The 27,921-nt window shown below is 40.3% G+C and overlaps 1 protein-coding gene across 3 annotated transcripts in view; it reads left to right on the top strand.

Moving 5' to 3' along the window:
• Positions 1 to 27,921, top strand: part of TENM1 (teneurin transmembrane protein 1) — a gene marked incomplete at both ends in the record, with an annotated part of 571,653 nt that overhangs the window by 420,466 nt on the left and 123,266 nt on the right. For all 3 annotated transcript variants that reach the window (XM_082681806.1, XM_082681807.1, XM_082681805.1), the window contains 3 exons: positions 3,113 to 3,374; positions 11,777 to 12,044; positions 26,199 to 26,342. In XM_082681806.1, the coding sequence (XP_082537932.1) occupies positions 3,113 to 3,374; positions 11,777 to 12,044; positions 26,199 to 26,342 (674 nt within the window). The remainder of the gene's footprint in view (positions 1 to 3,112; positions 3,375 to 11,776; positions 12,045 to 26,198; positions 26,343 to 27,921) is intronic.

The raw sequence follows: 27,921 nt of genomic DNA, 5'->3' as shown, positions 1-27,921 counted from the left end.
TGAATAGGATGGGTCTGACTTATTACGGATTAACGGTCTCCAGACAAGTATGCCCTCTCCCTTGGGTGTTTTATGCTCACTCTCACGTGACTTTGTAACCTGTTCTTACTGACTCTTGCCAATGGAGACCATTTGTGGTGGGGGAAATCCCAAAGGAATTAATCATCGAGAGAGCATTCTATTGGGTATTGCAATAGTTTAGATGGATTGTTGGCTACAGATCCACCTTCCACCACCATGGCAATTAATGAGCCACCCAGACAGTGTTTACTATATATAATAGCTAGGTGGGAAGAGGAGAAATCAGGGTTCTGCAGAGAAACAGAACCTCTGTGTGTGTGTGTGTGTGTGTGTGTGTGTGTGTGTGTGTGTGTGTGTGTATGTGTATGCATGCATATATGCATGTACATATGCATGCATATGTGTGTATATACATGTGTGTATATATTATATATATTATACATACATGTGTATTATAATATGTATTATATGTATAATACATATTATACATATATATAATGTGTATTATATATATGTATAATATATATACAGTTGGCCCTTGAACAACATGGATTTGAACTGCATGGGTCCACGTGTGGATTTTTTTCAATAAACATGTATTACAGTACTACATGATTCGCAGTCTGTTGAATCCGTGGATGTGGAACTGTGGATATGGAGGGCCAACTGTAAAGTTATAAGCAAATTTTCAACTGTGCTTGGGGGGAAACCCTAACCCCCACGTTGTTCAAGGGTTAACTGTATATAGAGAGGGAGAAAGAAAGAGATTTCAAGGAATTGCTTATGTGATTGTGGGGATTGGCAACTCCAAAAACTGCAGGGTAAGCTAGCAGACTGGAATCTCTCGGCAACGAGTAGATGCTACGTCTGCAGTCTTGAGGCAGAAGTCCTCTTCCTCTGAAAAACTTCAGTTTTGCTCTTTCAACTAATTGAATGAGGCCCTCCCACATTATCAAGGGTAATCCCCTTTACTTAAACTCAGCTAACTGTAGATATTAACCACATCTACAAAATACCTCCCCAGCAACACCTAAATTAGTGTTTGATTAAATAACTGGGTACTGTAGCCCAACAAAGTTGACACATAAAACTAACCCAACACAGGATGCTTAGGGGAAGTTCCCAGGAGAACTTAAAACTCAGTATCTGCTTATGGAGATAATCAAAAACTGGCCTAGAGTTCATCTGAACTACAAGAGAAGACATCTGTAAATTTAATAGGGCAATGGATCTGATTTGAGAAGAAAGTTAACATTTGTTGAGTCCCTACTATATGCTTGGTTCTTAAGTCTTTATCTTATTTACTCGCTTATGGCAGTAGCTGAGTGATAGACCATATTAGCCCCATTTTCCTAATGAGGAAACTGAAGTTCATGAAGGTTAAATAATTAGCCCAAAGACACAAAGTTAACATGACAAAGCTTGAATTTTGAGATTTGAACCCAGGTGTGTATGAAGCCAAAATCACATTCTTTCTACAAAACAAGCCTGGCCTGTCTGCTTAATCTTTCTAGAAGTAGAGAATAATTCCCAGGTACATATGTAAGAACATATGTATGGGTAGTTTATTTTGTTTTCGTGTTTGCATTTGTTTTTGTTTTCAAATAAATAAGCAGTTCAGTTTTAAGGACTCAAGAGCTGAGGTTTGGGTGAGGCAAATAAACTTGCCCAAGGACACAGTTGAATCAGTGTAGAATGGGAACCAGAGAAAAGGTCTCTGACAAGCAATGTAGGATTTTCCCCCACTACACTTGCCTTAAACTCCTCCTGTATTATCATGAATTCAGCCTCTCTGTCTTAAACCATAAGCTGTTTGGGGTTTTCTTTTTTTACTTCAAACCTGAATTATTTTCTAAAGCTAATGCAGTTCTTCAAATCCTCTTTTTGGAAACTGCCTTAATATTACAGCTACTTGACTGAAAAAGCAACAATAACAAATACAGTATTAGCTATCCTTTGTTACTGTCCACTTATCTTTACATGAAAGATTTCTGCAACAGGACACAATTGGTAATACTATAATAAATATAATAAATGTCATATGAAGGGAGTGGTGAGATATCCATAATTAAGTCTGATTCACTATCAGAGCATTTTACCATTGAAAAGTGTTTTAAGAAAGTTGTTGTTTTTTTTTTTTAAACACAGAATTGCTTACATCTCTCTCCTGTGGATTTAAGTTGCTTTGAATATTAAGGAGTATCCATTGCCCTTTATCCATTTTTAAGATATAATGATAATTTATCATTATCTTGTATACATAGTATTTTATGCTTTTTGAATGCTTTCAAGTACATTATCTCAAAGACATCATTGTACTTAAAAGAGCAGGAAGGTAGAGCCATCTAGTGCAGAATGAACTGAAATCTGAGTCTATTATGCTCCAGCTGAAGAGTCATTTCAGAGACCACACCAAGAGATGGACTTACAGAAGAGGTAGTCTTGTTTAGTCAGAGATATGGAAGGAGTTGTCAGTGGAGATGGACAGGGTCCATTGCAGACTTCCTTACAACAGGAAACGAAGAGGCATTCTAGAGCGAACCAGAAATCCTAAATCTAGAGTTCAAGTAGAATCAGGCGCCAAAGGGGGCAGCCAGATATGGAGGGTTCAAGCATGGTATTGTTCAAGAAAATTTCACTGAACAAATTTCCTCAGCTGGTATCTCTCTCCAAATGCCATCTCAAAGTCACCATCAGGTTTCTGACACTATGTTTGTGACTGTGAACAAGGTATTTAACCTTTTGGCTCCTTACTTTTATTGAGTTACATTATAGGAATTTTTTTAAGATGAATAATGCGGCATATTACAGATGTTGCTTAATGTTCAATGGCCATCTTTCAGTTCTCTCTAGCACAGGGAGGAGCAGTGATGTCAGATTTGGCTTTGCAGAAATACATGCAGTGATTTTGTTTAAGAAAGCATTAAAATTGATTTATAAATCAAATTATAAATCCTAGGTGAATATCAACTGGTGATGTGGAATTGCATCCCAAAAGAAGGAAAGAGCACTGAAATTACCTGTTTTTTAAACTTTAACTTTATTTTAGTTGTTCATTTGGTTGAAACTATCTTCTGTTTTTCCTTCTCAGCTTTGACCTTGTAGCTGTCGGTGGTATCTCTGTCGTCTTAATCTTTGATCGGTCACCTTTTCTACCTGAGAAGAGGACGCTCTGGTTACCTTGGAATCAGTTTATTGTGGTGGAGAAAGTGACCATGCAGAGAGTTGTATCAGACCCACCATCCTGCGATATCTCCAACTTTATCAGCCCAAACCCTATTGTGCTTCCTTCACCACTCACATCATTTGGAGGGTCCTGTCCAGAGAGGGGAACTATTGTTCCTGAGCTGCAGGTGGGTACATTGACCTTGAAAGTATAAAATCATAGTATCCATGGCGTGCTCAACAGTGTATAATGGCTAGATTCCTTTTCCTGGTACTCCTGCCAGCCCTAAAATGTGCTGCCCTTCATTTTCCAAGAGAAGCCTTCAAATGTAATCTCTCTGGCACACATTTGCAAGGTGATTGGCCGGGGTTATAAGGTGCTATCTCTGGCCATGGAACAAAGCAAGATGAACTAGCTGTCATGAGGATTAGACCCCAAACCTTGACCTGATGAACACTGTGTTCAAAAGAACAGAGCTTGCTGGCTCAATAGTGATAACAGTATAATCAATGAGGTGGGACCATTTGTGGCTCTGAAATTAAAGCTCCTTAAGAAATCTAGTTTTCTCCCACTGTCTAAATTGCGTCCGCTGTCATTGTTCTTAGAAGTCATGACAACTCCTCTTGTTTAGCTGTGTTTAGTAAAGGTAGTTGTCAAGCCTATGCATTTTCTCTAAAACTGCTTTCTAAGTGTTCAAGCTTTATAGTCAGAGGAAGACATTTTTGAAACTTCATATATTAGGATTCCTGAGCATTTTTCTTTTTTTCTTAACATCTTTATTGGAGTATAATTGCTTTACAATGGCGTGTTAGTTTCTGCTTTATAACAAAGTGAATCAGTTGTACATATACATATGTTCCCATATCTCTTCCCTCTTGCATCTCCCTCCCTCCCACCCTCCCTATCCCACCCCTCTAGGTGGTCACAAAGCACCAAGCTGATCTCCCTGTGCTATGCAGCTGCTTCCCACTAGCTATCTATTTTACATTTCGTAGTGTATATATGTCCATGCCACTCTCTCACTTTGTCCTAGCTTACCCTTCCCCCTCCCCGTATCCTCAAGGCCATTCTCTAATAGGTCTGTCTTTATTCCCATCTTGCCCCTAGGTTCTTCATGACCTTTTTTTTTTTTTTAGATTCCATATATATGTGTTAGCATATGGTATTTGTTTTTCTCTTTCTGACGTACTTTACTCTGTATGACAGACTCTAGGTCGACCCACCTCACTACAAATAACTCAAATCCGTTTCTTTTTATGGCTGAGTAATATTCCATTGTATATATGTGCCATATCTTCTTTATCCATTCATCTGTTGATGGACACTTAGGTTGCTTCCATGTCCTGGCTATTGTAAATAGAGCTGCAATGAACATTTTGGTACATGACTCTTTATGAATTATGGTTTTCTCGGAGTATATGCCCAGTAGTGGGATTGCTGGGTCGTATGCTGGTTCTATTTTTAGTTTTTTAAGGAACCTCCATACTGTTCTCCATACTGGCTGTATCAATGTTCATTCCCACCTACAGTGCAAGAGGGTTCCCTTTTCTCCACAACCTCTCCAGTATTTATTGTTTGTAGATTTTTTGATGATGGCCATTTTGACTGCTGTGAGATGATACCTCATTGTAGATTTGATTTGCTTTTCTCTAATGATAAATGATGTTGAGCATTCTTTCATGTGTTTGTTGGCAATCTGTATATCTTCTTTGGAGGAATGTCTATTTAGGTCTTCTGCCCATTTTTGGATGGTTTTTTTTTTTTATTTTTGATATTGAGCTCCATGAGCTGCTTGTAAATTTTGGACATTAATCCTTTGTCAGTTGCTTCATTGGCAAATATTTTCTCCCATTCTGAGGGTTGTCTTTTGGTCTTGTTTATGGTATCCTTTGCTGTGCAAAAGCTTTTAAGTTGCATTAGGTCCCATTTGTCTATTTTTGTTTTTATTTCCATTTGTCTAGGAGGTGGGTCATAAAGGATCTTGCTGTGATTTATGTGATAGAATGTTCTGCCTATGTTTTCCTCTAAGAATTTGATAATGTCTGGCCTTACCTTTAGGTCTTTAATCTATTTTGAGTTTACTTTTGTGTATGATGTTGGGGAGTGTTCTAATTTCGTTCTTTTATATGTAGCTGTCCAGTTTTCCCAGCATCACTTATTGAAGAGGCTGTCTTTTCTCCACTGTCTATTCTTGCCTCTTTTATCAAAGATAAGGTGACTATATGTGCGTGGGTTTATCTCTGGGCTTTCTATCCTGTTCCATAGATCTATATTTCTGTTTTTGTGCCAGTACCATACTGTCTTGATTACTGGAGCTTTGTAGTATAGTCTGAAGTCAGGGAGCCTGATTCCTCCAGCTCCATTTTTTGTTCCCAAGATTGCTTTGGCAATTCAGGGTCTTTTGTGTTTCCATACGAATTGTGAAATATTTTGTTTTAGTTCTGTGAAAAACGCCAGTGGTTGTTTGATAGGGATTGCATTGAATCTGTAGATTGCTTTCAGTACTATAGTCATTTTCACATTGTTAATTCTTCCAATCCAAGAACATGGTATATCTCTCCATCTATTTGTATCATCTTTAATTTCTTTAATCAGTATCTTATAGTTTTCTGCATACAGGTCTTTTGTCTCCTTAGGTAGGTTTATTCCTAGATATTTTATTCTTTTTGTTGTAATGGTAAATGGGAGTGTTTTCTTAATTTCACTTTCAGATTGCTCATCATTAGTCTATAGGAATGCAAGAGGTTTCTGTGCATTAATTTTGTATCCTGCTACTTTACCGAATTCATTGATTAGCTCTAGTAGTTTTCTGGTAGCATCTTTAGGATTCTCTATGTATAGTATCGTGTCATCTGCAAACAGTGACAGCTTTACTTCTTCTTTTCCGATTTGGATTCCTTTTATTTCTTTTTCTTCTCTGATTGCTGTGGCTAAAACTTCCAAAACTATGTTGAACAATAGTGGTGAGAGTGGGCAACCTTGTCTTGTTCCTGATCTTAGTGGAAATGGTTTCTGTTTTTCACCATTGAGGACAATGTAGGCTGTGGGTTTGTCATATATGACCTTTATCATGTTGAGGAAAGTTCCCTCTATGCCTACTTTCTGGAGGGTTTTTATCATAAATGGGTGTGGAATTTTGTCGAAAGCTTTCTCTGCATCTATTGAGATGATCATATGGTTTGTCTCCTTCAATTTGTTAATATGGTGTATCACGTTGATTGATTTGCGTATATTGAGGAATCCTTGCATTCCTGGGATAAACCCCACTTGATCATGGTGTATGATCCTTTTAATGTGCTGTTGGATTCTGTTTGCTAGTATTTTGTTGAGGATTTTTGCATCTATGTTCATCAGTGATACTGGCCTGTAGTTTTCTTTCTTTGTGACATCTTTGTCTGGTTCTGCTATCGGGGTGATGGTGGCCTCGTAGAATGAGTTTGGGACTGTTTCTCACTCTGCTATATTTTGGAAGAGTTTGAGAAGGATAGGTGTTAGCTCTTCTCTAAATGTTTGATAGAATTCGCCTGTGAAGCCATCTGGTCCTGGGCTTTTGTTTGTTGGAAGATTTTTAATCACAATTTCAATTTCAGTGCTTGTGATTGGTCTGTTCATATTTTGTTTCTTCCTGGTTCAGTCTTGGAAGGTTGTGCATTTCTAAGAATTTGTCCATTTCTTCCAGGTTGTCTATTTTATTGACATATAGTTGCTTGCAGTAATCTCTCATGATCCTTTGTATTTCTGCAGTGTCAGTTGTTACTTCTCCTTTTTCATTTCTAATTCTGTTGATTTGAGTCTTCTTCCTTTTTTTCTTGATGAGTCTGGCTAATGGTTTATCAATTTTGTTTATCTTCTCAAAGAACCAGCTTTTAGTTTTATTGATCTTTGCTATCGTTTCCTTCATTCCTTTTTCATTTATTTCTGATCTGATCTTTATGATTTCTTTCCTTCTGCGAACTTTGGGTATTTTTTGTTCTTATTTCTCTAATTGCTTTAGGTGTAAGATTAGGTTATTTATTTGAGGTGTTTCTTGTTTCTTAAGGTACGATTGTATTGCTATAAACTTCCCTCTTAGAACTGCTTTTGCTGCATCCCATAGGTTTGGGGTCATCGTGTTTTCATTGTCATTTGTTTCTAGGTATATTTTGATTTCCTCTTTGATTTCTTCAGTGATCTCTTGGTTATTAAGTAGTGTATTGTTTAGCCTCCATGTGTTTGTATTTTTCACAGATTTTTTTCCTGTAATTGGTCAGAAAAGGTACTTGATATGATTTCAGTTTTCTTAAATTTACAGAGGCTTGATTTGTGACCCAAGATGTGATGTATCCTGGAGAATGTTCCATGAGCACATGAGAAGAAAGTGTATTCTGTTGTTTTCGGATGGAATGTCCTATAAATTAAGTCCATCTTGTTTAATGTATCATTTGAAGCTTGTGTTTCCTTATTTATTTTCATTTTGGATGATCTGTCCATTGGTGAAAGTGGGGTGTTAAAGTCCCTTACTATGACTGTGTTACTGTCGATTTCCCATTTTATGGCTGTTAGTATTTGCCTTATGTATTGAGGTGCTCCTATGTTGGGTGCATAAATATTTACAATTGTTATATCTTCTTCTTGGATTGATCCCTTGATCATTATGTAGTGTCCTTCTTTGTCTCTTGTAATCGTCTTTATGTTAAAGTCTATTTTGTCTGATATGAGAATTGCTACTCCAGCTTTCTTTTGATTTCCATTTGCATGGAAGATCTTTTTCCATGCCCTTACTTTCAGTCTGTATGTGTCCCTAGGTCTGAAGTGGGGCTCTTGTAGACAGCATATATACAGGTCTTGTTTTTGTATCCATTCAGTCAGTTCATGTGTTTTGGTTGGAGCATTTAATCCATTTACATTGAAGGTAATTATCGATATGTATGTTCCTATTACCATTTTCTTAATTGTTTTGGGTTTGTTATTATAGGTTTTTTCATTCTCTTGTGTTTCCTGCCTTGAGAAGTTCCTTTAGCATTTGTTGTAAAGCTGGTTTGGTGGTGCTGAATTCTCTTAGCTTTTGCTTGTCTGTAAAGATTTTAATTTCTCTGTCAAATCTGAATGAGATCCTTGCTGGGTAATCTTGGTTGTAGGTTTTTCTCCTTCATCACTTTAAATATGTCCTGCCTCTCCTTTCTGGCTTGCAGAGTTTCTTCTGAAGGATCAGCTGTTAACCTTATGGGGATTCCCTTGTGTGTTATTTGTCGTTTTTCCCTTGCTGCTTTTAAAATTTTTTCTTTTTATTTAATTTTTGATAGTTTGATTAGTATGTGTCTTGGTGTGTTTCTCCTTGGATTTCTCCTGTATGGGACTCTCTGTGCTTCCTGGCCTTGATTAAATATTTCTTTTCCCATATTAGGGAAGTTTTCAACTATAATCTCTTCAGATATTTTCTCAGTCCCTTTCTTTTTCTCTTCTTCTTCTGGGGCGCCTATAATTTGAATGTTGGTGCATTTATTGTTGTCCCAGAGGTCTCTGAGACTGTCCTCAATTCTTTTCATACTTTTTTCTTTATTCTGCTCTGCAGTAGTTATTTCCACTATTTTATCTTCCAGGTCACTTCTCCGTTCTTCTGCCTCAGTTATTCTGCTTTTGATCCCTTCTAGAGGATTTTTTATTTCATTTATTTTGTTGTTCGTCATTGTTTGTTCGCTTTTTAGTTCTTCTAAGTCCTTGTTAAACGTTTCTTGTATTTTCTCCATTCTATTTCCAAGATTTTGGATCATCTTTACTATCATTATTCTGAATTCTTTTTAAGCAGTTCCTTAATCCCCTCTCCTCACGCACCAGAAACAAAGAGGCAAGAAAAAGTCTCTTGCCTCTTCGGCAGATCCAGACTTTTTCCTGGACTCCCTCCCGGCTAGCCATCCGAAGCCCGAGCCTCAGCTCCCAGCCCCACCCGCCCTGGCGGGTGAGCAGACAATCCTCTCGGGCTGGTGAGTGCCAGTCGGCACCGATCCTCTGTGTGGCAATCTCACCGCTTTGCCCTCCGCACCCCTGTTGCTGTGCTCTCCTCCGTGAACCCGAAGCTTCCCCCTCTGCCACCCGCAGTCTCCGCCCACGAAGGGGCTTCCTAGTGTGTGGAAACCTTTCCTCCTTCACAGCTCCCTCCCTCTGGTGCAGGTCCCGTCCCTATTCTTTTGTCTCTGTTTTTTCTGTTTTCTTTTGCCCTGCCCAGGTACGTGGGGAGTTTCTTGCCTTTTGAGAGGTCTGAGGTCTTCTGCCAGTGTTCAGTAGGTGTTCTGTAGGAGTTGTTCCACATGTAGATGTATTTCTGATGTATTTGTGGTGAGGAAGGTGATCTCCACGTCTTACTCTTCCAGCATCTTGAAGCTCCTCCTGTAAAACTATCTTTTCAGACCCCTGTGTGGCCTCAGTAACTTGATAGTTTCCAGCTCCCCCGAGATTTCTCTTGATTCAGTGCTTTTTCAGTATACCATGACCCCCGCCACGCGCAGAGCTGCTCGCTGAGCCTGGGCCGGGTCCCAGTGCCCGGACTCGCCCAGCCTCTACGTGGCCACGCACTGCAAAGCGGGCTCTAGCTCGCTGCCACCTCCACCATCCATGAGGGTACAACCATGCCTGAGCTGCTGGGCTAGGGCGCAGCTCAGAAGTGGCAGCCTGAGGATTTTTCTTTATTGATCATTCAGTATTTTCATTTCAATTCTAAGTCATTCAGATATCCATAGTACAATTTTCTCACTATGTTATAGAAACATTTTAATGGTACTTTAATTTTAATATTTTAATGATAGTTTAATGTCCACAAAAATGGACTCATAAATCAGACAGATCCAGGATTCAAGTATACTCAAGAAGAGGTAAATGAACAGTCAAAGATTGAATTGGTTTTTTCTTCCATCACAACATCCCCACCAGCTGTTAGCACTGCCCAGAGGACCACTTGAGAAAGGCTCACAAAAAATAGTACCCTCCACAAAAAGGAGTCTGGAGAGTTGCCACTCCTGTCTTTTCTATTGTTTTCCTGAAGAAAGGAAGAAAAAACTAGATAGTATTTAATGAGTACCTTGGGCGGGTACACCAGTCCTTTCACAGATATTAGGAAGCATGGGTCTCTTTCAGTACAAGTTTTCAAACTGCTCTAGGATTGCATGATTCCTTAGGGAAATGAAATACCACAGTGGTGAGTGTCATGCTATCCTTCACTATTGTACTTCTGCCAGCATCTAAGAAGATAGAGCCAGTGGACAGCTTTGGTATCAAATAGCTAATGTAGGGCTTCCCTGGTGGCGCAGTGGTTGAAAGTCCGCCTGCCGATGCAGGGGACACGGGTTCGTGCCCCGGTCCGGGAGGATCCCACATGCCGCGGAGTGGCTGGGCCCGTGAGCCACGGCCACTGAGCCTGCGCATCCAGAGCCTGTGCTTCGCAACGGGAGAGGCCACAACAGTGAGAGTCCCGCGTAACACACACACACACACACAAATAGCTAATGTAAAGGAAGAAAAACTGGGCAAAGAATAGACAAAAGGGATTTGTGCCCTCAGAAAGAAAAGAATGACTAGAAATCCTGGACTATATGAGATAGAGTATGTTTAACAATAAGTTCTACTATGTGCACCAGTTTGGAAAAGGAAGAAGGGACAAGGTTCTAAGATAAAAGTGAATAAGGGCACAAAAATATCCACACTATCCATGTCCCCTTAAATGTGTTAAATAGGATGGGCTCTTTCTTCAGCTGTATTTGGAAAGTTGAAAGTCACAGAATACAAGATGTAGTTTTAGTGACCCCTTTGGTTAACTCCATCCATGCTAATAAACAAATAAGTAATAGTAATCAATTAAGGAAGCCAAGAGTTATTTTCACTCTGGGACCAACGTTTGTAAAAGATTTGCAGAGGAGTTAATGGGAGTTATTTGCTTCTCAGTCACAGGTGCCAGCTTGGAAAAACTTGTTGCTAGCTATTGATACATCCAAACACAGAGAAATATGCAAGCAAAATTTGATTTAAAAGTTGGCCCTCGGGGTCATTGCAAAGCTCCAAAGAAGGCAAGTTTGATGGCATCAGGAAAGATTAGTTCTAGGGACACCATAATCTGTCATAAAATATCACTTGCTGGGCCTGCTTCCAGAGTCCTTCCTCTTAGAGAGCCTAACCTGAATAAGAGCTACAACCGTGGTTTGTGATATATAACTTAACACATTGAACAAGCTTTTGTGTCTGAATATATGAGAAAAAACCTTTGATGGAACCCATAGCACTGAAATCCTTGACATTCAGCAGTGTGATCTTCTCCAACTCCTACAAAGCAATTTTTGGAACATTGTTGAAAAACCAAAATTGTTATTTTCACAGTCTCTCCTGGCAGGAAAAAAAGGAGAGCAACCCTCAGGATAGGCTAACCGTCTTGTCCGCATGCAGATTTGGTGCAAAATTCGAAACCTATGGTCGTCATGTAGCCTCACAAAGATTCTAGACCAAATGCCTTGACATCCATAATCCCTTTAAGCTCTCTCCTCTGGCATGTTTCTAAGACAAAAGCATGCAGTATCCTTGCCTACCTGTGACCGCTGATAAGAGCCAATGTGACTTTTTTTCTTTCAGGTTGTACAGGAGGAGATCCCCATTCCTTCCAGCTTTGTGAGGCTGAGTTACCTAAGCAGCCGCACCCCCGGGTATAAAACCCTGCTTCGGATCCTTTTAACACATTCAACCATTCCCGTGGGGATGATAAAAGTACACCTCACAGTAGCTGTGGAAGGGCGACTCACACAGAAGTGGTTTCCCGCTGCAATTAATCTTGTCTACACATTTGCTTGGAACAAGACCGACATCTATGGACAGAAGGTTTGGGGCCTGGCAGAGGCTTTGGGTATGTTGAAATAATTCTGTGTAAATAGCAGTGTTGTGTTCACAAAACAGAAAGTACTAGCTGCATATTAATTTGTATTTGGAATAATTATGGGTTTTCTTCTATTTGAGGGATCTAAGGCACTTTTTCATTTAAACACTCCCTTTGGGCCTGTTTAGAGTTCCCTTTTGACACATTTTTGCTTCAAAACGATTTTAGTTCCTCTTTCATGATGGCTGCATACCAGTGGAATCACACAATATCTGACTTGTAACTGTCTCCAGAGCTGAGTGTTGACTTCTAACTGTGACCTTTGGTGTGGCGTTCTTCAGGTCATGCTTTCATATTTGACATTTAGACTGTCATTTCCACTTAGAAAATACAAAATTTTAACTTACAGGCATCTCCACGTACTATTTTTTATGTCTAGGATAGTTAGACTCCATTAACTTGTTACTGTGGTAGGTTAAATAAAAAGTCATCCTGCCTTCCTAGTCCTTTTGACTTTAAAACCTAGAATCTTACAAATAGCGGGGACCTTAAGAGGTCCTTGGGGGTCTGTGATCTTCAGATATTTAATTCCTTTAGACAAACGGCATTTTTTTAAAATGAGACTGAGACAGATTTGCCAACTTTTTATTTTGCCAAGTAAGAATATTTTTTAAAGGAAAAAAAAAAAGCCCCTACAATCTACTATTGCCTACCAGTACCATAATTTCATCAAGGAGGAATACCTTAGCATCAAAAAAAGGAATAGTCTGTCTTAAGAAATGGTAGTAAGCAATCTAATACTGATGCTCAGAGAGACAGACAGATAGGCAGAGAGACACCAATGTCTTTATTTCTCTCAGTCTGTAGAAGACAGTGAAAACTTCCTAAGAGACCTGACAGGTCTTCGGAACCACGGTTGGGAGCCATTGACTCTTGTGCCTTCAGGCAGTAGCTCATGGAAACCACCCTTGGACAGATGAGAAGACTATTTTTAAAGTTCTCCAGAGGAGATCTTTTCATATTCTCCCTTGGAAGTGTCTATCATGGTATAATTCGCATATAACTGACCTATATTTCTTAGACTACAGTGTGTCGATTTCCTCTCTTTCCAGAGGGAAGCATAGGGAGGGGGAAAAAAAAAAAAGACTGGTGACTCTTCTTTGCCCAAGAGACCCTCATATATTTAAATAATCAACTCATCTCTGTTGGGCTTTATTAGAATGCAAGGACCGTGGAGTGGTTCAGATTGCCTCAGTTAGTGAGGAATTATTGTAACGACACAGGGGAAAGTAAGGAAAGAACAAGAAAAGGCATCAGCAGCCTCAAAGGTGGGCCTCATCAAATTGCAGCCTGGCTTGGGATACACTGTAGTCCTAGAAGATCAGCATCTGCTCTATCAGCTGAGCAACAGCTCTAGTTGTCCCCTCTGCAGCAAGGGTCCACTGCTTCCCACCATGGTGACCCAGCCATAGTGATGGTGGAGCTCATTACTTCTCCTGTGGTACTAACTACCCCTTTTTCTCTCAGCTCTTACCAACTCCATGATCTGGTGTCTTGCTCTGTATTTTGCATTCAGATCTCTCTTACAATATTGGGTTTTGTCAGCCAATCACCATGCAGTAGAGAACATCCGAAGGCAGAGCTCTACCGTTAGGCTAACTATCAATGAGGTCGCTGGCCAGCCTGTGGAGTCCTGCCCAGTCCCTAGTCCAGTGAGTGTAGTGATGAAGAGAATAACTCTGGAGCCAGACTCCCTCCCTGAGTTCACATCATCCCTTCTCTACTTACTAGCAGCTGTGCAACACTGGGTAAATTACTTAATCTCCAAATGCCACAGTTTTTCCATCTATCATAAAGAGAATGTTACAGGTTATGCTATGAGGATTAAATGCTATGAGGATTATTATGCTATGAGGATTATGCTATGAGGATTATTATTATTATGCTATGAGGATTATTATTATGCTATGGTACCACACCTGCTATTATTATTATGCTATGAGGATTAAATGAGGTGAGTGAGTGCTGGTTGCTGGTATGGTCAGCATATTGGAATCACAAGGTATAAAGCATGGCGCCTATGCAGGTGTTTGTTGCCTCAGCTTCTCTAATAAGGGAGCTGTGGGCTTAACAGGTAGGTACTGTGTTAATTATTCTCCATTTGCCCTCCCAGACACACACACACACGCAGACACACACACACACGCACACGCACACACAGTCTCTTCTGTGACCGTCTCTGTGCTTTGAAAGACTGGCTTCTGTGGACCACATTGCCTGGACTCCTTTGCTCTCTGGCTTCCCTCTTGATTTGGTCAATGGATGGCACCATCAAGAGACAGCAGGGTGGAAGGAGAGAGAGGTCAGGGTATTTATCCCTCTCCCTGCTTCACTGCAGTTCTGGCAGTGACTACACTGGAAGATGGGAGCTCCTGTTGAGTAGCCCCTCCTCCAAATCCCCAGGCTCTCTCTGGTCTCCTGTATCACTCCCTCCCCTTACCCCTCTCTGCAAGCCCAGACAGCTTCCCAATGTTGCCAGTCCCTGGGTGGGTCACGACCCTTGTTGATTCCCTTCACCCTGCTCATGCTTCTTTAAATAGTCCCTTCATACAGCTCTTTACTGTGAACACTTCTGAGTGTGATATCTGACTCCTGCTGGGAGTCAAATATCACAGCCTGGCTGATGCCTCCTCAAAGCCTCATATTCCCCTCTCCAGGATATTATCCTAAAGCCTTTGCTTCACTAGAATAATCTAAAATCCCTCTAACTTTTCTCCATAGGGCTTTGTTTTCCAATTCTTTATGGCTTTGCTCAGAACCCTTGCCAAGTTGTGAGATTTGGGGGGTTTTTTGTTTTTATTTTTTTACTTTTTTCTTAAGTTGTGACACTTAGCAACTTACCCAGTACTCTGATGAAGAGCTGACCAAGACAGTGTCTAGCAGTCATTTCTTGCTAGGGTTCACATAAATGCAACTCAGCCTGACTTTTTTAAAAAAGTAAAAGCTTTATTGAGATATAATTCACATACCATAAAGTTCACCCATTTAAAATGTACCATTCAGTGGGTTTTAGTATTATCACAATGTTGTACAACCATCACCAACATCTAATTCCAGAACATTTTCATCACCCCACAAAGTAGCCCTATAGACACTAGCAGTCACTAGTCACTCCTCCCTCCCCTCCAGGCCCTGGCAACCACCAATCTCCTTTCAGTCTCTGTGGATTTACCTTTTCTGGATATTTCAAACAAATGCAATCATATAATATGTGGTCTTTTGTATCTGACTTCTTTCGGTTAACATAATGTTTCCAAAGTTCATCCATGTCATAGCAGGTGTCAGTCCTTCATTCCTTTTTATGACTGAATAATATTCCGTTGCACAGATATACCACGTTTCATTTATCCATTCATGAACTGGTGGACTTATGGGTTGTTTCCACTTTTTGGCTATTGTGAATAATGCTTCTATTAACATTTGCATACAAGTATTTGTTTGAATAGCTGTTTTCAATTCTTTGGGGGATATACCTAGAACTGTAGGTCATATGGTAGTTGTTTGACATGTTGAAGAGTGGCCAAACTCTTTTCCACAGTGACTGCACTATTTTATCAACCTCACTTTATGCATAAAAATGTGTTATACATCTTCCTTTTAAATACTCCCAGTGCTGAAGATTCTAGAATTTTCCTCCTTGTTGTAGTTAAGCACTCTTAATGACTTAGTTTCTGATATATCCATGGATGATTGAATAAACAACTAAAACACAAAGAAAAACAAAGATGTTCTAGTATACACGCCAGTGATGAAGGCTTCATCCGTATTGTTTGCCTATGGATGTTGTTTTACTTCCTATTTCTACAGTTAAGTTCCTGGTCAAAACTTGCTCCAGCATTCTGACTATAAACATGACCTTAATTAAAATGCTGAAATATATATTGTTGGTTCCCTTTTAAGGCTAGTAACAGTAATAAAAGCAAGAGACAATTGACCCACTCAGAAGTGTCCAAGGGAGAGGGAAAAAATGTTCCTCGTGGTGTTTTATGTATACTTAAGGGACATTTTTTTTTAGAGTAGAGAAAGGAAATTGGCAAGGATCCCAAGGAAAACAGCCAAAATAATTTCAGGTGTGGTACCTAAGATGGAATATGGATTATTTACCTTGTAGGAAGTGTTCCTGATAACTTAATCATGGTTAAAGGGATTTTATTTACTACCTAGTCTCCATTTCCATCTCCGCGGAGACTAAGGGAATTTTCTTGACAGTGGTAAAGCATTAGGATGTGTGGTAGAATGAAGATGGACAATCCACTTCTCTGAAGATGGATTGTGAGTGCCTTAAGAACATAACAGACAATAAATAGTTCAGGTGATAAATGGATGGAGACAAAGAGATCAAGTATGTTACCATTGAATTCACACCTTAATAGATACGATTGAATCTAAACAAAGAAGCAAACATTTAGTTGTACTCCTAGCCATATTTTTTAATCACTTAACTGATGTTAGAAGAAACAGACTAAATTTTGCACCAGATATTAACAATGGTGCTATATATGACACTTCTCAGGTTTGCTTCAAATTCAGAAATCCTAGTATAGGCTTTTGGTAGGAAAAATAATAGCCACCACCTCCCAAAGATGGAAATATATTATGTTACATGGCAAAAGATAATTAAGGTTACAAATGGGGTTAGGGATGCCAATCAGCTGACCTTGAGATGGAATGATTATCCTGGATTGTCCGGGTGGGCCCACTGTCATCACAAGGGTCCTTAAAAGTGGAAGAGGGAGGCAGAGGGTAGGTCAGAGTTAGAGGATAATATAACTATAGAAGAAAGGCACAGCAAGATGCAGTTTTGCTGGCTTTGAGGATAAAAGAAGGGAGCCAAGGACCAAGGAATGTGGGTGGCCTCTAGAAGCTGGAAACGGCAAGGAAATGGAGCCTTGGAGCCTCCAGAAGGAACTCAGCCCACTGACCCCTTGATTTTAGCTCAGTGAGACCCTTTTCAGACTTCTGACCTCCTTATCTATAAGATGATAAATCTGTCTTGCTTGAAGCCTTTAAATTCGTCATAATTTGTTACAACAGCAATAGGAAACAAACCTTGACCACTATCCTTACAGTCCCAGTTATAGCTAGGATTTTGATTAAAACTATGGCTTGAAAGGTCTCCCACTCTTCTTCCTTCCCATGCCAGTTAAATATGAACCTCTCCCACCTGTTTCTGGGTGATAGAGAAAGAGATCAGATTTAAACAAGCTGAATTGGAAATGATGGTGAATATCTAAGTTGAAATGCCCACTTAGTGTGAAATGTGGGACTCTTGTTTCCCCCATGGCTCAGCTGTGGGAGATTGGTGTGATCTCTAAGGCCTAGAGTGTCACAAAAGAAGAAGAGATTGTTGAGAGACAGGCAAAATGAGAAAAGGAGTACTTGAGATCCTAGGGTATCCCACCAGTTTTTACAGTGACACAGATTTTGCAACTAGAGGGATAATACCAGAGTGAATAAATTACCAACAGAGGTTGTGTGAACTAATTCCTTGGAGAAGTATCAATGGCAGCTGATAAGATTGATTAATCCAAGTACAATATTGATCAAGTGGAAGAAGAGTAAAATCTCCCTTGGGGTTGCAATACAAAAACCACAATCACTAGTTCATCCGGCTTAAAGATTTTGGTGTCTGATACACAGACAAGACTCCCCTGCTAAAAACTCCATGTGAGCATTTGAACTAATTTGCCCTTAGTGCTTTATTCTCTGGCTCTAAATAAGGTGTGATGTCTGGAAATCACTGTATATTATTTAGTTTCTTTCCCAACTCTGCTGCTTGCAAAACAGTGTAAAAAAAAATCATTTTTAAGTTCACAGTGCTGTTAAAATTCTAGAGACGGCTTATTTAATTTGACAAACTGGCTTGTTCAGGGGCTCTGATCTGCATCCATTATATGAATTTTGTCAAAATAATTCCCTATGTCCGCCTGTGTCCGCATACCTTATCAATATATAATAATGCATTCTGCCTGGTCTTCATTTAAATTAAATTAAACTGCAGTGGTTTGGAGTCCTGGAAATGCAGGAAATCAGCCATCCGCCTTTAGTAGCACTGCTATAAACAATTCTATTTTTCTTCAAGGTTATTGGCAACAACAACTGCATAATTATTTAGTACAGTAGTTTGGCAAGAAGGAGTGGTGTTTCAGGGAGAACTAGACTTCCTAAAGGTTCACGACGCAACGGAGTCTGTCTAAATTGTGTTAGAGAGAAACAGGGGAACATTAATGGTAATAGGTGCTAAGCTAAGTTTGCTTTGTGCACACAAAACATCCCCAAGAATGATGCTTTAGTGTTCATAAATTTCCCTTCAGTAAAACCTAAGCAGGCTGGGCAGCCACAAAAATAGCATCCACTGAATATTTCGATAATAAATGGGTAGTGCTTCGCAATTTACAAAGTTCTTTCACATACATTTTCTCATTTTAATCCTTATAACATTCCTGCCTGATAGGTATGGCACAATGAATATGATCTTCATGTTACAGAGCGGGAAACTGAGGTTCAGAAACAACAAGTGACTTGCCGAAAGACCGTTCCAGAGCAGGGATTCAAACTCAGGTCTCCCAGTCCTGAGCTCTGCATGCCTTTTTACTGCTGCCTGTCTTCACTAAAGGGACCAACCCACTTTACTGAGTACCCAATTCAACGCCCCAGTGGCTTTCTGTCAAAGAAGCTAGCAGAGATAATAATCTTTCATCATTTCTCTCCACTCATGAATTCGTAATCATTAACTGAGAGCAGGGCTGTTTTATCCATTCAGCTTTATAGGCACAGCACCAAGGATATGAGTTTTTCAAGGACCTACAAAAATCTTCACAACCTGAAAAATAAATTTATTGGCACCAAAATGTGCAAAGAAAACCAGGAATCAACATTAATAAATTGTTTAAATAAATGTCTGCAAAATGGAGCATTATGTCAGCTTGTCAACTCCAACTCAATTTTCACACTTACACGTGAAATGTGTTCAATGTTGGATATGGGTTGTGGGTTGTATCCATTTTAATATTTCTGATAAAATGTGAGATTGGCCCTCCGAAGAGTACCTAGAGCTTACCAGGGTTTTTAAATGACCCTTGATTGACACTCTGGTAAGCAAGTGGTCTGTGCCCATTTCAAACTGCTGGTCACACCCAGTATTAGACTGTGAAATCCATTTGGTGAGTCAATCAATATTTTTTAATGGAATAAAATGGAATGGAATGGAATAGAACATAAGTGAATAGAATAGAATAGAATAGAATAGAATAGATCAGAATGTAAAACTATGAGGAGAGTATGGTTTGGGAAAACTTCCTTTCACTTATATGTGTGTGTGTGTGTGTGTGTGTGTATCTTTACATGTGTGTTGGGTCACAATTAAATGACTTTCAGGCATAAGAATTTGAAAGCCATTGGCAAGGTAATATAGTCAAGAGACAGAAAAATTAAATGATTTACCAAACCATATGGTTTATTTTCCAAGTCAGCATTTATGACTGTTCTTGCCTCCCAGTCCCTGCTACCAACCCATCTCAGGGCATTATGGTGATATCTCTTCAAGATTAGGTGACGATATATATAATTTGTCATTCAAACCAATATACTCTTGAGAGTGAAAGAGGATGCTGTTAACAATAGCATAACTGGATACTGTTTTGGGCCAACCAGGATACATGGTGCTTCTGCTTCAAGGTTATCCCTAGCTTCCAATCCTTATACCTTAAACTCAGAGCAAATGAAAGGTTATTTATTTAAAGCACTTCTGAATCATGGGTCTTTCCCTTAATAGCTGTGATCTAGCATAGAAGTAAAAGGCACTTGCTAAGAAGTGACTGGGTTTGAGCTCTGGTTCTGCCATTTACTACTAGTCAGATGACCTTGGACTAGTCACTTCACCTCTCTGAGTCTATTATCTCATCTATCAAATGGGAGTAAATATATCTTCCTCATGAGCTTGCATGAGTCTTCAAATTAGGTAATATACACAAAAATGGTAGGTGTTATGCAAATGTAAGGTGATATTATTTTAAGGAGGCCATGGATGAAAGTTCCAAAAGGCAGGTAACCCTTCAGGGTATGGCCTCTCTGACATGACGAATTATCCTGCCCTGTGTAATATCCACTGTGTCTGCAGTGCTTAGCAAATCACCTGTCTGGCACGTAGAACTGCTCAGCGAAGGTTTGCTGAGTCATTAAATAACCAGCACCTTTCTTTCCATTACAGTATTGCATCCCCGTTAATCAATCACATTGTTTCAAAGGATAACTAGTCCATTTTCAAGGTGAATCCATCTCCTAAACCCCCTCCCAAAGAAAAATGCCTAAATACTGCTAGAAGATAGTAACCTTTTGTTTTCTTTTGTACTGGGTGAGGGGCGGGGGAGCGGGGAAGGGGAAGGGATTGTTCTTCATTTGTTTTTTTTTTTGTTTTTTTGTTTTTTGTTTTTGTTTTTCCGGTACATGGGCCTCTCACTGTTGTGGCCTCTCCCATTGCGGAGCACAGGCTCCGGACGCGCAGGCTCAGCGGCCATGGCTCACAGGCCCAGCCGCTCCGCGGCATGTGGGATCTTCCCGGACCGGGGCACGAACCCGCATCCCCTGCATCGGCAGGCGGACTCTCAACCACTACGCCACCAGGGAAGCCCCTTCATTTGTTTTTGATGCACTCCCCAGACATTGACTGTCTAGCTACCCTGACCTTCTTTCAATCTCCCAAAGATATGAAACCTCAAAGCCTTGCCCACATGCCATGCTCTCTGCCTAGAATGTTCTTCCCTGTTCTTCATGAGGTAAACCCCTTCTACATGAAGAGACTTTCTCTTGTCTTCCCATTCCAACTTAAATTCCCTTGTTACGCTGTCTCATGATACCCTGCACTTTCCCACCATAGCAGTTATCATGATTTGTGTGTGTACGTGTTGTCTTGTTTCATATTTGTCCCTCTCACTAGAATGTGAGCAACGTGAGCTCCGCTGGCGGGAGTGCTATCTTGTTCATTCTCACATTCCCAGTGCCTGACAACAGGAGGTACTCATTAAATATCGTGAATTTGTTCACCCTGCCTTCTGTGGTACACAGGTCATCTGGGTTCTGGGTTCGCTTTTATGCAGCTAGGCTCGGACAAAGCAGCCCGAAAAAAAAAATTCATAAGATAAGTTGTCAGTGTACAGGACCTCTTGGCCGAAACTCTGTGTGGCTACCTCACTCCTGGATGCTTTTTACCTTTTCTACCTGTATTTTCTCTTCATTCAACTACTGTGTCGCTTTTAGAACTATGATGTTTAAACTGGTAGGGTTATTTTTGTAAACTGGTAAGGTGCAGATCCTAAGTAAAATATTACCAAATCAAATCCAGTGACTCATTAAAAAGATAATACATCATAACCAAGTACCGTAGAGTGTACTTTAGGACCTCAAAGATGGTTCAGCGTTAGGGAATGTATTGCTAGAATTTTCCACCTCAATAGATTAAAGGAGAAAACTATGTGAATATCTCCATAAGTACTGAAAAGGCACTTGGTAAAAATTCATCACCTGATTCTGACACTCTTAGTAAGCCAGGAATAATAGATAAACAAAGCATTTCAGGCCACTGGGCACTGTGTCAAATTGAGGAGTCTCTGGGGTTATCCTATCCTATGAGAAATCACTAGAGAATAGGAGAAAGTAGAAGTCATTCTGGGAGCAGGTACCCGTTCTCAGTAGATAGCATTTTATCTGTAGTTTTTGTCTATTGTGGCCGTGGCCTTCATTTGGTTTGTTAGGCCTCTCGTCTTTTATTGTTGTTGTTTTATATTAATCTACTATTTTAAAAGAATGGGAAATATTTCTTGTTCTATTTAATGATTTCTTTTCAATAAGAACGTTTCGATCTTGTTGTTACTTACCTTTTAAATGTGATGAAATTATTTTTAGATGTTCCTTGAGTTCATGAAGGTAACATAAATTTCTCACACTGACTATCAGACTACTTTTAATTATATATTGCCTTCATAAATGCAGCCATTATGAATTCTGAAGCCTTAGCCTGAAGCTGTTGAAAATCATCTGCTTAATCTTGTCATATTTTGCACATCAGCTTCATTGCATGGCATCTTTACCTTGGCTATATAATGTCAGTCTCCTATCGCAACCCTTATAGGTGAATGTCACAGTCACTAAGTCGGGTGTCAGGAGCGCTGTGGCCCTCCACCTTCTTGCAGTCCCTGCATCACACTAATGCTGCTGCTCTGATAAGTAGAGTGTAATTCAGTTACTATTTTTCTAATGTCAAATGGCTTTGGGGGAGCAAGCTGCAGTCTTTCTTTATAAGCCAGTAGAATAAAGTCTTCTTTATAAGCCAGTGTTGTTGCAAGATGACTAACAGTGAAGTCAGGTGCAAATCCTGTGACCAGAGGACGGCATCCTCTACAAAAGTAGCAAGGCTATCTTGACAATCAGTGACTCTTGGTTAAGGAACATCCCATTAATATCTCTGTGTCAAGGTGAGGGAGAGAATATGGGAAGACAGAAATCCAGACGGAATTAAGGGTGTCACAAGAGAGGCAGTCACATGGTTCTGAGAAAGTATTCTGCCATATTAACGGCTCTTTCTCAACTGCCTTCCCAATATGTACACATCAGCATGGGACCACTACACCAGCCCCTAGGAAGTATAGCCCGGGACCCCCTCCTTCCCCACCTGTCTCCACTCACTGCCAGCCTGGTCTGTCCTCCATAGCGCCTCTGAAATGTTGATGAATAATTATTCTTTTCTTCCTATTACACTGTTCTTCCCAGGCCCCACTCCAGAATGCTGGAGGCTGAATCCTTTGCCTACACCATGCTGTGTTGATGATCAGATGTGATAGGCACCAGGCCACCTGGGAAGTGGTAGTGGGTCCACTCTGCTTAGTTAACTGAGACTCAGCTGTCACAGTACCAGGCAGAGTGTAATGTCGGTGCTCAGCCTTTTCAGTGCCAACCCCTGAGTAGCCCTTTTTTCCCCCATATTTAATTATATGAAAAAGAGTAGGCATTCAGTGCGTTACAGTCTGCTTCCATGAGAGGAAGTCTAGGATTGGTTGCTACTGTATTTGCCAGTTCCTTGTGCATTTGGAGAGCAGCTCAGCTCCGCGGGGTGAAACGTCTGCCTTCTCATACACCAACTGCAAGTTCCAGGATTCTGTTAAAGCGGCTGCTGTCAGAAAGAAACCTTGCCTTGTTACTCTGAGCAAGGAGCCACACACAGCCATTCTCATTAAAGTCAGTTGGAATTTTGGACAAGTCTTAAGTATAAATCATAACATGATTAGCTCATAGAGTTTTCTCAAGAGAAAGTAAATCTAATAAAAATTAGAGGGAACTTATTAAGTGGCCGCCTTGTTGCTATTTGCTATGACTAGGGGAAAACATAATATAATTGTGGGGTTTGCAGCCAGTGCACTTTTTTGTTGTGGGCTAGAGAGCAATTCAGACATGAGGAGGTGAAGAGGATGTCTCATTACCATTGCACTGAGGATACTTTATATAAGCATTTCCTGCCACAGAGTTGGGAGGATCTTTGCTCCTGAGAGGGAAAAAGCAGGCTCCAAACCACCATCGGAGGTCACCAGGGCACACTACTTACTTGCAAAACTGCACAATCAACTTCCGGAGAAGAGATTCTAGGGGAGCACATCAGGCTTCAAATGTGTAAGAGGCAGATCCTGACAATAGCAGGGAAGGAGATGTGGCTTTAAGGGAACTTGTAATCATTATCGTTGTGATTATTTATTAATCAAGACTTTTAAGTGTTGGCAAGAGAAGCAGAAACTGTGTTATTCTTCACACCAACATGGCCCTAAGTGTGCTTTCTCACCCCCTGATTTTTCCAACATGAGATACAGTGCTCTCTTCGGCTTTTGGGTTTGATTCCCCAACTTGAACTGATCAAATGCAATCTTGAAAGAATGCACTTTAGAATCAGAGTGAAATGCTAAAGGGGGACTGTAAGAATTATCTAGTACAGCAGTCTTTGATCTGAGATCTTTATTTAGACTTCAGGAGATCCGTGAACCCCCTAGAATTATATATAAAATTTTGTGTGCATATGCGTTTTTCTAGGAGGAAGATCCATAACTTTTATCACATTCGTAACAAAAGGTTCCCTGATCCAAAAGGGTCTAAGAACCACCAATTCTAGTCCATCCTCTCCCCTCCTCCTTTGTTACAATGAAGAACAGACTCCCGGAGATGGAGAATAATATGCCTGCAACCACACAGCTAGTTAATGGCAGACCCAAGAATTGAAGTCTCTTCTGACTCTAGGTCTGAAACCAGTTATCTCCACTATACCAGAGTTGTTTTAGCAAAGCACTGGGGACATGATAAGATATCAAGGAGATTGTAGACAGCAATGATTCATGCCACACGTGTAACCTGAACTAGATTACCTTTGAGATCCTCTTCACCACTGAAATTCTGTGTTTCTATCCATCTTAATAGAGAACAGCATTGAACCAGATGATCCCAAACTAATTTCCCTTTAGAAATCATTTCCACTGTATGATTAGTCTTTCCTGCTTCCTATTGATCTCCCTTGCTAATAGTGCTTGGTTAGGGCTAATACTAAAATGAGTTTGCATTCCAAGAGTCTTCACCAGCTGATGGCAGTGTAGAAGGGCATCCCCATCAGGACCAGCTACATAATTTGCAGGGCCCAGTGTTAAATGAAAATACCCAGCCTTTTGTTAAAAAAAGTACTAAGGATTTCAAGACAGTGACAGGAGAACATTAAACCAAGTATGGGGCCCTTCTAAGCGTGAAGATGGTCCTGGTCCCTTTTAAAGCTTTGATGGAGGGGGGACAAAGAGAAGTCAGCCTGTGGTTTAAAATTGGCCACAGATGACCCCCCAAAGGTAACGAGTTGTATATTCACAATCATAAGGACTTTTTGGCTTATCTGTGCATGTGCTTGCACACACACATGCACGTGCACACCTAAATCAGTTGGACTAAAATTACCATCTTTTCTCTTCACCTAATGCCCAAATCCAAAACTAGTCTGCTTGAATTTTTCCTCTTAGGACCTATTGCACTGGCATTGTTTAAGCACACATTTTCATTACCAGTTTTCATAACCAGATGACAAAGAAAGAAATGAGTTCTCCAGGGGCATCTGAAGAGTCAGGTAGAGGCAGGTACTCGAAAGCAATAGCACACGACCAGCTAGGGATATTTTAAGCTGCCAGAAAGGGGGAAAAGCAGCTAGCTTTGGGCTATGCAGTGTAATGAGCCAATACTCTCAGGCTTAGAACATTATGAGGACACAAAGCATTTTAAATTCAAGAATCAGAACTCTGGGGTTCCAACAGGTAAGCAGATTTACCAACTGAGAAAATGGTTGGGACTTGGTATACTTGAGTTCTACATATTTCAGTAAAGCAGAGGCACCCAAGTTATCACATTCTGCACTTCCCATTTTAGCACCGTACTGGGGTTCCCAGTTTAATGCACGACATCCGTGCTTCATGAGGGTTGGAGCCAAATGTTGGGTGATGTCCCATTGGGTAGAAACCAAAGTCTAACATGCACAAAGTGGAATTTACACTCACAGTGCTTGTAGCACTCTAAGCAAACTCAGACTTCTTGGCAAACTAAAGGCCAGTTAGCATGGGAGAAAATATAAATGGGCGAATCGATTTTTATTAGTCTCATGTGTAGTCAGTTGTTGTATAAGTGACCCAGTACTCCAAAGCCAGCTTCCTAAGTGCATTTTGCACTCCAGAGAGATCAGAAAACAACTTTCCCTGCACTTCTACTACAAAGGTAAAGAAAGAAATTGTATCACCACAGCTTAAGCCTTCAGGGAGCTTATTTCTTCAGTTTTACAACGCAGCCTTTTACCCAAAAGCGCATACTAAAGCTTGATGTCCAAAACATATGGTGCATACCTAATGACAGCCTCAGTGAGTCACTCATTCATATATTTATCCAATATGCACTGACTGGTCACTTTCGGATGCCCGATGCTATGCTAGGTGAAAAGTATTTGTGATCAAATTTCAACCCAAATCAGAATTCAATAGCAGATGTGTTAGCCAGAGGTTTACCAGCCAGTGCAAAAATAAAGCAAATCTTTTTAAATGTTCTAATGTGTTATTAACTCTTTGTTTGCAGTGTCTGTGGGATATGAATATGAAATGTGCCCCGACTTTATTCTCTGGGAAAAAAGGACTGTTATCTTACAAGGTTTCGAGATGGATGCTTCTAACCTAGGAGGCTGGTCATTGAATAAGCATCATATTTTGAATCCTCAAAGTGGTAAGCACATTTTTTGATATTTATTAATACTATTTTCCTAATGCTATATACGTATATATGTAATACTTATTGCAGAAAATTTGGAAAAGTACAAGGAAAAAAGTACTTATAAGTCCACCACCTAGAGATGACCACATTATATTTCTTTTCAAATGGATCTGATTTCAAATTAGTGCTAGTAGAGTGAGACCTCTTCACAAAGTAATATGAAACTGGGTTTTGAGAATCATCTGTCGGGGCTTCCCTGGTGGCGCAGTGGTTAAGAATCCATCTGCCAGTGCACGTGACATGGGTTCGAGCCCTGGTCCAGGAAGATCCCACACGCCACGGAGCAACTAAGCCCGTGCACCACAACTACTGAGACTGCGCTCTAGAGCCCGCGAGCCACAACTACTGAAGCCCGCGCGCCTGGAGCCCGTGCTCTGCAACAAGAGAAGCCACCGCAATGAGAAGACCGCGCACCGCAATGAAGCGTAGCCCCCGCTCGCCGCAACTAGAGAAAGCCCGCACGCAGCAACGAAGACCCAGTGCAGCCAAAAATAAATTAAATAAATAAATTTATTTTTAAAAAATCATCTGTCATTACTGCACTATCCCAGGTGGTTAACCAGTTTATCTGACATTGTAACCAACTTCTAAAAATTGGAATAATATTTGCCGTATTTCATGTGATCTAAGACACCATCGATTATAAGTACACCATTATTTTATGGAAAACGGTGTCAATTAAACAGTGACACACATTGACTGCAAGATACATACTTATTCCAGAGATGTGAAAATAGGAAGCAAAATGTGCATCTTAGAATTAATGAATAATCTAAGTGATACAGTTTTCAAAGAGTTTTAGTGAACTCTGTCCCATTTTAAACACAACAACCCTGCAGTGTGGCCTTAACCCCATTTAAAAATCAAGACTCCGAAGCTGAGTCACGTTACTTTCCCCTAGGGCTCACAGTAAGTGGCCAAGAGCTGTCCATGTGCTCTTTCTCTACGCCAGTTTTTTATCCACATAAATGTCAGTATATGCAGTAAGAAGCTAGGGGTAGAGTAAAGGGACAGTAATGGGTAATAGAGAAAAAGAGGTAAGAGGAACGCAGGGGAAGAAGAGAAAGAATCTGGGAAAAGGCTACAGCTCTGGACTTCACTTAGTTTTAAGCCTCCTAAGTCCTGGACTTAGGAAAGAGGGAAAAGCAGTGAGAATCAGGACACTCTCATCTTCAACCTTTGCCTTCTTTGTACCACTTTTCCTGCTGTCGCTTTCTCCTAGTTTGTAATTTAAATGTTAAATAAATCAGGAGAGGAGACCACAGGTGGCCCTTAAGTCCATGCTTCTCTCAGACAAACTGATTTTGCTACCCTGGTTATAAATCATCCAAGTCACTTCACCTCCTTTTGCTGGGAAACCAATCGTTGGTGTTTCCATCCAGCGTCATTTGAACATCTACTGGTAAGTTTTCACTGTGAAATCATACTCCTTTTCATCTGAAGAGGCAGATTCTGACCAACCTTTAGTAGAACGTGTACTTTGGGTTATTTCTCCAGGACTGGGGAAATGAATGTATATATGAGGCAGCTA

Source organism: Grampus griseus (genome assembly GCF_964374135.1).
Source record: "Grampus griseus genome assembly, chromosome: X".
In the NCBI taxonomy this organism is placed as follows: Eukaryota; Metazoa; Chordata; class Mammalia; order Artiodactyla; family Delphinidae; genus Grampus; species Grampus griseus.
The sequence above is the reverse complement of the archived record's forward strand: the minus strand, read 5'-3'. Positions and strand labels throughout refer to the sequence as shown.